The sequence below is a fragment of the Plecotus auritus genome (genome assembly GCF_963455305.1).
Source record: "Plecotus auritus genome assembly, chromosome: 9".
Classification (NCBI taxonomy): Eukaryota; Metazoa; Chordata; class Mammalia; order Chiroptera; family Vespertilionidae; genus Plecotus; species Plecotus auritus.
In genome coordinates, this window is record NC_137783.1 from 10,627,715 (window position 1) to 10,638,536 (window position 10,822).

General features: G+C 50.6%; 1 protein-coding gene across 2 annotated transcripts in view; it reads right to left on the reverse strand.

Annotated features, from left to right (window-relative positions):
- Nucleotides 1-9,916, reverse strand: part of CASP7 (caspase 7) — a 29,080-nt gene extending 19,164 nt beyond the window's left edge. Inside the window, exons 1-2 of one of the 2 annotated variants that reach the window (XM_080642457.1) lie at nt 9,805-9,916; nt 3,177-3,301 (exon numbers count right to left, since the gene is read on the reverse strand). In XM_080642457.1, coding sequence (XP_080498583.1) covers nt 3,177-3,301 — 125 coding nt within the window. In that variant the 5' untranslated portion in view covers nt 9,805-9,916. Of the gene's footprint in view, nt 1-3,176; nt 3,302-9,039; nt 9,124-9,804 lie in introns of those variants that run through there. The other variant, XM_080642456.1, reaches the window with a different exon arrangement.
- Between the last annotated feature and the right edge of the window lie 906 nt (nt 9,917-10,822).

The following is a 10,822-nucleotide window of genomic DNA, read 5'->3' on the forward strand; positions in this document are numbered from 1 at the left end:
CCAGAGTCACCTGGTCGGAGCTACAAAGTGATCTGCAGTTGTAGCTGCCTGTGCTGCGTTTGTAGGCACCTGAGAGAGGCTATGCTGCCAACCGAGGCCAGCTACTACTGGTGCCAAGTTTGGGGCCACTTGGCAAGAGGTACAGGGCATGCTGAAGTAGACACTGCCTGTTTGGGGTTTGGGTACTTTTCAGAGATTTTACGGAAGTCCTCAGCACAGGCTCAGGTCAGCCGCTTGTGAAGAAAAGCAGTGGAAAGAAGTTTGGGCCTGAGAGTGAATTGGAGGGGGAGCGAGATCAGTGCTACCCTGGCTAACAGAGACTCAGACAAGCAAGCTGGGTGGGGGAGGGCTCAACAAAGAAACAATGGTGCCTGCCCTGCCCCAGAGAGCGGCCCCTCCAGCCTCACCGGCAGCCAGGTAACTCAGTCCCTTCAGGTACGTCCCTGTGCTTTTCGAGCTGCTGTCCCTACTCTGGGCCCTTTAAGAGGACCTGGGATTTGAGCAGCCCTCTGTCTCACCCAGAGTCCCCACTGATTTTCACAGCCCTATGATGTGGTTACTCCTCTTCCTGCAGTGGTGATCCGGGCTGGGGGGCCCCCGTGTAGGGCTGGGAGCCCTCGCCCCGCAAGGGGGACCTTCTAGCCAAGTTATCCTCCTGATTCTTAACCACCACACAGACTAGTAGGTGTGGGACCAGCCTGTTCCGTGTCTCTGCCCCTCCTACCAGTCTCAATGTGGCTTCTTCTTTATATCCTTAGCTGTGGGACTTCTGTTCAGCTAGATTTCAGGTGGTTCTGAATGACAGTTGTTCGCAGTTTAGTTGTGATTTTGATGTGGTTGTGGGAGGTTCAGAGTACCACATTCACCTTAACCATCGCCTTGCCTGGAAGTCTCCAGGCCCATGACTTCTTTAGTTTTAAGCCAGCCCTTCCATTGTTCCTGTGCATCTAGGTTAACACACCTTTGAAATGCCAGAAGTAATACCCTTGGAGGGGGAATTAACCCTCAAGAGAGCACATAATGTTGTTAACTGTCCTGTAATCCAATCCTTGCCTTGCTTTCTCCCACCTCCATGTATTTCCTTCCTTAATGTCAAATGCATAAAAGCAGCTGAAAAACTGTTATTCTCCAGAGCATTTCAGATTTTGCTCCCTGGCATTTGTCATCAGTTTGCCCCAAATAAACTTATAAAAATTATCCACAGGTTTGAATTTTGTTGACAATAATGCTAATGATTTATCAACATTTTTTGTTTAGATCAACTGTGAATTCATAGCGGGAACAGTAACTTAAACTACGAGAAATTAATAGTATGAATTTAGATTCCACTGGATACATTTAAAGGAGTGATTTTTAAATGTCAATATTTACAATATACCATTCATTTTCATAGTTTCTGGAAAGTACATCATAAGACTTTATACTAAAACTCATAAAACGATTACTATGTGATTTCTGTTCCTCTTTCACTTTGAAGTACTCTGCTTAACCCAAATACTCAAGAGTTGGAAAACTGAAATATTACATTTTTGGTAACTATTTTGACAAGGAACTTATATATCGTTTCAAAAATGTATGAGGGGGATGTGTAGTCTGACATTATTTGGTAGGGTGGGGTCTGTAAGCAAAAACATTCGAAAACCACTAAAGGGCTTCCAATAGTTTAGCCTGGACCAATTGACCATATGCCTTTAAAGTTTTCAGGAGCTGGAACTTTGTTTTCTGGCCATTTCATTGGGTATTCTTGACCCTAAATGTCAGCCAATAAATGCCAATGGAATTCAGGTCCAGGATGCTGGGGTCTTGCCACTTAGTTCTGAGTTTTGTCTGGGATGGTATTGAAAGGGCGGGGAGAGACCAACTCCATGTTCCCTTTGTTGCATGTCCTCCACCTGGTGGAGTCAGGTTCCCGCCCTAGAACCTCTCTAAGAGCCCAACCCACACTTTTGAATTAGCCCATAGAAATGCAAGAGGAAAGTAAGCCGCGCCCTGCCCCCATGTGCAACCTGACCCCGACCAATCAGCGGAGGCCACACTACCTCACCCCTCCTACCTCTCCCAGGCCCCCTATAAATCAGCGCGTTTGGGGACGGGGAGCTCGAGCTAGCTCGAATAAAGGCTCTTTGCTTTTGCATCGGACTCTGCTCCCTGGTGGTCTTTGGGGATCACGAAATCTGGGCATAACAGTATGACCTGAGGCTCTCTCCAGCATGTTTCAGGGAGACAGGCTGCCCCTCATCACCAGCTCTTCCCATCCTAAGTGCTGCCTGGGAGCACCCCCCCCACCCCCGCCCCCGCCCTAACCTCAACCATAACCCCCCTGGCTATCTCTCCCAGGTGGGGCTTGGCTTAGGAGCGAGCTATCAAGAAGTCTGATGCTTCTGACCCACAGACTGTTCCCGTCTCTTTCAGGAAGCCCCACTCAACTTGAACCTCTGAGACCAGGGTTAAGGTGAGGTCTGAGGCTCCTTCGCGTCTCTGCAGCCCCACTTCTAAATGGGAAGCACGGCAGAACCAGTAAATGGGTGGGTGAAGCTGGCACCACCTGGGTTCTAATCTCAGCTCTACCATTTTTAACTGTCTTCAGAAAGGCAAGCTATTAGACCGCTTAGCACCTCTGTTCTCCTACCTATTAAATGGTGACAGCAGTACAACCACTTCCTAGGGTTATGAGGACTACATGCAATACTGAGCTGGCGTGCAAGAGTTCAATAAACCAAGTGACTATTATTAATATTAAATGTGAGGTTTAGAATTTAAAAGTAAATTCAGTAAGGGGAAAAGTGGGACTCGGTAGACAGGATGCTCCCCCTTCAATGGAGCGCCTCTGAAGGCACAGGGTGGGGGGGAGCCCAGGCTCTACTCCCAAAGATGGTGGCTGCAAGTCACCTCTGGCAAGGGTAGCCCCTCAATCCTGGGCAGCTGCCACCCTGACACGCAGCCGCTGGGCAGGAGACCCCATGGCTTGCTTTCCCCGACACCTGGGCTTGTCCCAGAAACACAGGAGTACACGGGGCAACCTAGTCACACAGAGCCAGCAGGACCCTGCGCACACCTCCCCTGTACAGCGTAAACCCCCTTCCCTGATATCCCCCTCCCCGTGGGTGGGTGGGTGGGTGGGAAAAGCAGAGAAGTGGCCCAGGCCCCTGATTAACCCAGCCAGGAAGGAAACTTACCTCAGGATTGAGGAGACAAAGGAGGACCGGTCTGGCTTAGCATCAATTGCATCTTCGCTTGCTGACTCCCCAGCTCCCTGCTCCCCGACAGAGTTTTGATCCATAGAGTTTTGATCGTCTGCCATCTGGGAGGAGAAAAACAAAACAGAAAATTGGTAGCCAGTGTGATGTTTTTAAGTAACACTCAGTAGGTGAGGAGGTTTTTACTTAAGCTTAGAGATAAGCACTCTTGCACATTGAGGCTCCCTGCCCCCATCAATTCATTCAAATGCTTGAATGCTAACTCTATTCCAAGGCATTGTTCCAGAGCCGGGTATACAATGGGGAAGAAAACCAAGTCCTTGTCCTCAGGGGGCTTCTAATCCAGCATCCATGACTTTGTTAAGTGTTCCTTGTGTACGAGAAGCTGTGGAAGGTACGTTAAGGTTTGTAACAGGAAACTGCCCTGGATTCCTGACAGGTGATAAGGTGCTCATCCTTTGCCAGGCATCCCTCAAATCCAGTTCAAAAAGGAGCAACCTGCAGTAGCAAGCTCTCTTTCTGCTTCACATGATTGTCCATGTTTTCCCAGAACAGATTTCCTCAAGTCTGTCTGGTGCTCAATCGTTTTTAAGAGATCCCTAGAATATACAATTTCAAATCTAACCCCGCTCCTTGGACTTTAAGGCCCTTCAAACTATGGCCCACCACCGATTTTTGTAAGTGAAGTTTTATTGGAACACAGCCATACCCATTCACTGATGATCTGTCTGTGGCTGCTTTTCCCACCACAATCAGAGTTGAGCAATTGTGGCAAGAGATAACGTGGCCCGTAAGCAGCAAATATTCACCACCTGGCCCTTTACAAAATGGGTGCACTGACTCCTGATCTAGGAAAACTATCAGCCGATAGGATCCCCTACTCACCTACCACTCCCTCAAGAAGTAAAAATAACAATATAAGAATAGAAATTAACATTTAATGTTGTTTTATCAGCATTATCATTTTTTTAAATACTGCCAATAAACACTGTCAGTATTTTGATAATTGCCTTTTTTAAAAAAATCTTTTTTTGATTGATTTTGGAGAGAGAGAGAGAGAGAGAGAGAGAGGCGAGATTGATTTGTTGTTCCACTTATTTATGCTTTCATTGGTTGATTCTTGTATGCACCCTGACCGGGAATCAAACCTGCAACCTTGGTGTATCAGGACGACTCTCTAACCAACCGAGCTACCCGGACAGAGCAATAATTAATTGCCTTTTGACAGATGAGGAAGCCGAGGCTGAGAAAGGCTAATAACTTGTCCCAGGCCACACAGCAGGTAGATAGTAGGACTCAGACCTTTAGCCAGCAGCAGGCACTCCAGAGACCACCCCTCACCACCACACCACTTAGCTCCCAGCTCCCTAGTGCCCTTGGGCACACTATGCTCATTTCAGGTTCTGTCTGGACTCATGGTTGGTTCTCTCTTTCTAGAAGTCGGCACCCACGTTTGCTGGATACACCCTATTTGCCCAGCTGGCTACTTCTCAATCTTCAGAATTCAGCGTAAATGGCACCTCTGCAGAGAGGTCCTCCTTGATCACTCCTATCCCACCAGCCCCCGTTCCCCGACCCCCCCTCCCAATTCCTATTCCCTTTACAGCCCTTGTTTGTCTTTTTTTTTTTTTTTTTTTTTTGCACTCTGCTTATTGCTTGGCTCAAACACGACAACGTAAGTTCATCATGGCACAGGCTCCTGGCACACAGAGGTGCTTACTAAATAAATATTCATTGAATGAAAAGCTGGGAAGAGAATTCGCTAGAAGTGATGCAGCTGGTCAGAAGCAGAGCCTGCTTTCGAGTCCTTTGCCCTAAATCAAGTCCCGTTTCCTTCGCCGTGAAGGGATCGGCTCTCCAGAATGAAGGCACCCCTCTTCCAGACCCTAAGTCTACTGGCCTCAGTCTCGGAGCCACTGCACAGACCACAACACGGTTGGCAGATGCAAGTCTGCATTCCTGCTGGGCTCACTCGGGATGTTTGCCAGATGAGGAAGCTGAGGCTGAAGACAGTTCATAACTTGACGCTGGTTTGGCAGAACATACGGTGTCCCAGAGCACAAGTAATGCCTTTTGGAAGGTGGGGAGGAGAAGGAATCCAGCTTAGGGGGAGGTGTCCAAGATGGCAAAGCACACCTAGGGGCCTGGAGCTCCAAGGGGCATTATCATGTCACGTCCAGCTTCCCTTAGGGCTGAGCTGGACAGTGAGGAGAGAACTGAGAGGGAGGGGGAGCTCCACCCAGATCTATACAGTGACCGTGAGCAGTCAGATGGCCATCCTGTTTCTTCTCAGCACTTCACGAAGGCCTCCCACCATGGCCGCCAATGTGTTTCCAGTTCGGAAGCAGTTAAGATTTTTCAGATTAGGACTCAAAATGTTTCTCGAAATCAAGAGATAAAACCCTGTATCTTCAGAGATAAGGGTAAATCCGGGCACGCAGAAGTGCTCAATAGTTTTTATTTCATCTCCTTTATACAGACTTAATTACCTTTCAATGTGGATTGGTATTTAGCAAAGCACTGAAGTATTTTCAAAATTAGCAAGTTCAAATTATATAAGGTCCATCAGAAAAAGATACTAACTTCAACAGGTGATGTGTAAGCCTTGAGCCTTTTGATATCGCTAATCTTAGAGGCTGGATCTAGGCTGTACGATGATAAAATGATGTGACCACTATATTTTAGAAAAAAAAAAAAAAAAAAAAAGGACGCTTAGCAAAATGGCTCCTAAGAAAGGCCAACATTTAATACGTGGGGACGGCTGAGAAGACTCATTGATGAATGCGTACTCGATGTCTCATGCGCTAGGTTGCGTGCGAGGACACGGAGATATGCTTTGGAGCCCAGACCTGGTCCTGTCTTTTTGGGGAAAAGGCATCATTCCCGTAACAGGAAGCCGCAAATGTGGGGCTGCTGTTGGGTGTGTGTGAGTACCAGAGGGACTGACTAAGCTTCAGAGGAATTGGAGAAGGTCTTAGCAGGAGGAAATGTCTGACCAGAGATCTGAGAAGGGTAAGAAGGGAGGGGTGAGCAGGCAGAGGGAACTGCACACTCATGGAACATCTGACACGCGGCATCAAAGGAGAGGTGTGGCTCCTTCTTCCCGGCCACTTGCGGGGGGGGGGGGGGGGGGTGCTTTGGGCTTAGCTACAGAGCGGTCACGTGGCGTTCAGGCTGTTTTCCACAGCTCAGTAGTGGGAGTTTTCCAAAGATTTCCCTCCAAACACCAGAAGGGTGCCAGAAGGGTGTTCTGTGGGAAATCTACAGCATCTTTCTGGGTTAATGCTGAACACTCTGGGAGGGGAGGGGCGGCAGCAAACATCCCTTCTAACAACCTGCTGGAATGTATGTCTACAACAAGCCAGCGTGGTGGACTTGGCCCTTTTAAGTCTGCAAGGCTAAACATTTAGTGACTTTCTGATGCCTGTGACGCTGGGCTTGATTTCTGCGTGAAATCAAGTTCACCCAGGGCAAGGGCAGTGCCCGAGGGGGGTGCCTGACCCCAGTCACATCATTTCAGTGAAGCCAAGTCCTGGTGTTCACCCCTTATTTCCATGTGTCCTCACAGCCCACCATGAAAATCCAGGCCTAGCTCAGCTCTCCGGTCTCTGCTGAGGGCACACCTGGCCTTACTTGTCTGGATGTGTCCCCGTCTTGGGGCTCAGGCTCAAAGAGCAGTCACCATGGGATACTGGATACTCAACTGTTAAATACATCTACCTTCTCTTAAATAAACCCATGTATAATATACACAAAGCATCAATAGTACCAGGCACTCTAGGTTAATTATCACTATTATCCATTATGACTTAAGCCAGTAGTTGGCAAACTGCGGCTCGTGAGCCACATGCGGCTCGTGAGTCGCGGTTTGCCGCCCACTGAATTAAGCTATTTGCAGAATGAGAGCTTATCTTAATGATCCTTTCTTTGGTTCCAGACACAGAAAAAAGCTAGGTACACAGCAGGCACACAATACAAATCTATATATATATATAAAAGCCTAATATGCAAATTGTCCCCTTGGGAGTTTGACCAGGAGACCAGAAGTTTGATTACTTGCTATGACATGCGCTGACCACCAGGGGGCGGCGTGGAACGAAGGAAGGCCCCGATTGCCCCTGATTGCCTGCCAGGCCTAGGGACCCTACCTGTGCACGAATTTTGTGCACTGGGCCTCTAGTTTCTTTATAAATGCTATAATAGAAATGCACTTAAAATTTTTAAATTCTTCAGTGTCCCAAATAAACTGTGGATAGAAGACACAGAGCAGAACTAAAGGGACCCAGGGAGGGCCGTGGAGAGCCCAGTCATGGTAAACAGAAGATCAGGGGCTGAATCAGCTCCTCCACCTATTAGCCATAGGACCTTGAACCAAGTACTCAGTTTTCTCATCTGTAAAGTGGGCAAACAATAATGCCTCAGTCACGGGTGGCTGTCAGCTGATAGAAAAATGCATGTGAAATGGTAAGCACAGCGCAGCACATTCTAAATGCTCAATAAATATTCCCTAGTATCACCACTGCCTGCGGTACTCAAGACCAAGATAACATTTGACTATCAGTCTTCACTGGTATTTTAAAATTACATCCATATGTTAAGCAGCTTTTATGGAAACAAAACTAAAACCCTCCAGTGATTATTTCCATGCACGCTTCATTGGCGAGTGGTACACATCTGGCAGGAAATCACTTTTTCTTTTAATGGGGGGGAGGGGATGCAGCTGCTTCCTCAAAATAAAAAATGACGTAATACATCTTACACCCCATTCTTGGCCCAATGAAGACAATCTTCCTAAAAGGCTCAAAGAGCAGCAGCTCTGAGGACCTCCACCTCTCACCTCCGGCACTTGGGGTGGGGGGAGTTCCGGTTCGGCGCTGTCACCTGATGCTCAGGCACTGACAGGAGACTGGAGCCTTCGCCTGTATTGCAGAAGAAACTGGCTTCTTCAGGGAAGTTAAGTCACATGCCTAAAGCCACACCGCTAAGAGGAGGCAGAAGCAGACTGTGAATCTAGGAAACACCTGCCTATCAGGAATGAAGGCCAGGCTGTGCAGATCCTTAAGGAGGAAACAGCCTTAAAGAAAAAGTTAGGGCCACGCTGCCAGCCAGCCCAGAAGTTCTAGGGAAAAGGCCTGGGAATGACTCACACACAATCACCCACAGGTAATTTTACTGCCCCATAAATGGCAAGCCTGAACACAGCGGTGAAAGGTTACCAGGTAACCGGCAGCCTGGCAGTCCTGCCTTTTTTTCACTTCCTCCAAGGATATTCAAGGGCCCAGCACAAGGGTACCCCAACAATGATGACAGCTCACGTGTAGCATACTAAGCCTCGACGGATGCACTGCTATGCACCATAATCAGCTCCTCCCATCCTCGCTGCAGCCTTGAGCCTGAACTCATCATCATCCCCAATTAACCGAGAGGCCCAGGCCCCACGGCTGGCAAGCAGGGAAGCGGGGGACTGGAACCTCCAGCCCTGTGACACCGGAGCCCTGCTGTCAGCCCTGCGAGGACCGCTCCTTCCCTTCTAAATCCACCGCTCCTTTTCCCAAACTGACGAGTACCGGGTGACGCCAGCCCGCTGGCTAGGAGGGAAAGGAGATCAAGCAAATCAAAGCGAGCGATGCTGGGGCCGCGGAGAGCCCCCTCCCCAAAGTTGCAGCGCAAGCGGTCGGGCCGCCCAGCGCCACGGGACCCAGCTTCTCGCGGACTGTGGTCCCGGCGGCCCGAAGAGCGCGCGGGATGGAAGGGAAGGCGGAGGAGGGAGGAGGGAGGAGGGAGGAGGCGCGCCGCCGCGGCCGGGCGGGAAAGTCGAAAGCGCTGGCGGGACCGAAGTTACCGTTCCTCGGAAGCCGGAGCTTGCGGCCGTCACTATCCCGCTGCAGCAAGCGTCTGGCCGCGGGCACTGAAACGAAAGTAAAAGTTCTGCGGTGGGAGGAGTCGCCGGGATGCACGCGGGACACGCGGGGCCAGGCGGAGCCGCGGGCACCGCCCCCCGTTCGGCTTGGCGCAAAGCTGGCGGTGCGCACCGTCGCGGAAGAGCGCGCCCAGCAGCGGACTACGCGCCACTGTCGCGCGCCTCGTCCCGGGGCGGCGGCGCCCAAAGCCAAATGGGCCGCGCGTCCCGTGAAGTTGGCCGCGCTCAAAGTGGCCCGGGCCAGCGCGCGCACCGTCCCCGCGAAGCTCCCGCCGCCAAGCTGCCGCGCGCAACGGAGAGCGTGCGGGGTAGTTTGCGGAGATCCATGAGACCCCGCCGCCGCGCTCGCAGCCCCCAGGAGGGCGCACTCTGCAGAAATGGCCGCGCTCAAAGTTCACCTGGACAGCGCGCCCCGCAAACCTGTCCCAACCACGCAAACGGGAGGGTGCGCCCTGCAGGCTTCCCGGCGCTCAAAGATGGGCGCTCTTCAGAGTCCTGGCCACCACCACTCCCCCCACCCCCCATCAACCGCCCTCCCCTAGCCGCAGCTGCCTCCAGTCTACCTCTCGACTTGGGCCTCAGGACTCAGCCTGAAAGGTCTTCCGCAGACGGACCTTTGACCCCTAATCTGTGCGGTTCGCGCCCCCCTAAACCCCGAGAGCTCGCGCCCGCATCTGCAGAAACTACCTTCTTCCAAGACGGAGCCCCTCAGGCCTCACCGTGGGAAGCGCTGCTGTCTCCGGGCCTCCAGACGGCGGAGAACTTGCTTCCAGTCGCAGGGGCGCCGATCTTCGCAAGTGGGCGGTAGGTCGCTGACTCAGTTTTTTCTGAGCAACTTTGCATCACAAATCACAGCTAGCTGGCTGGATGTGGCACCAGTCACTCAGTAATATTTATTGAGCGCCCCCAGGTGTCAGCCATTGGGTTTGTAGCAGCGTGTTAGTCTAAAACGGGTAACAGTGCACTTCCACAGATTCCACTCCACTCCTAACCCCACAACCCCCATCACACACACACACACACACACACACACACACGTACACACGTGGCTTTTTCACCCTTGGCCCTCCAACGGAGGCTTCCAATGCCTTTCTCTCCAAGACTCCTCAGGGGAGCAGCTGATTAACTCAATCACCCTCAGGTGTTAAGTATTTGAGAAGAAACAGTTTTTATTCATAGTAGAGATATTTGCTTTTAAAGAACTATCAACGCCTTGCGTGAAAGGAGTGAAACCTTTCATGGTGTGACATCAGGTCAGAACCTCACCTTGCCTTTTTGTTTGCTTGCTTTCCTCTGGGCCCGAGACTTGAATCTTGTCTCTAAAATCCCACCAGGTAAGGACACTTCCTTGGTTTAAGAAGGACGGGTCCCAGGCAAGTGTAGAGGAATAATTATAATTTTTTAACTTAAGTGAAAATCCTTTGGGACTCTGTGGACACGGACATGGCATGGACGTGGAGGGGAGTTAGCTCCCAATGGGGCAGAGCTCTCACCAATGGGAGACAGAGGCCAACAGATAAATCCTTCCTTTTCCCCAGCAGATGTTCTTGAGTCGTAGTTGTTTAGATGGCCCCTTGGAAGATGGGGATCAAGCGATCCAATGCACTTCATAGCAAGTGGTGGCTACTTTGAGAACAAACCCTCACATTGACTCTTCCCCTCCATTTCCTGCCCCTTGCTCCTGTTCCTCGGGACACTTCTGAAT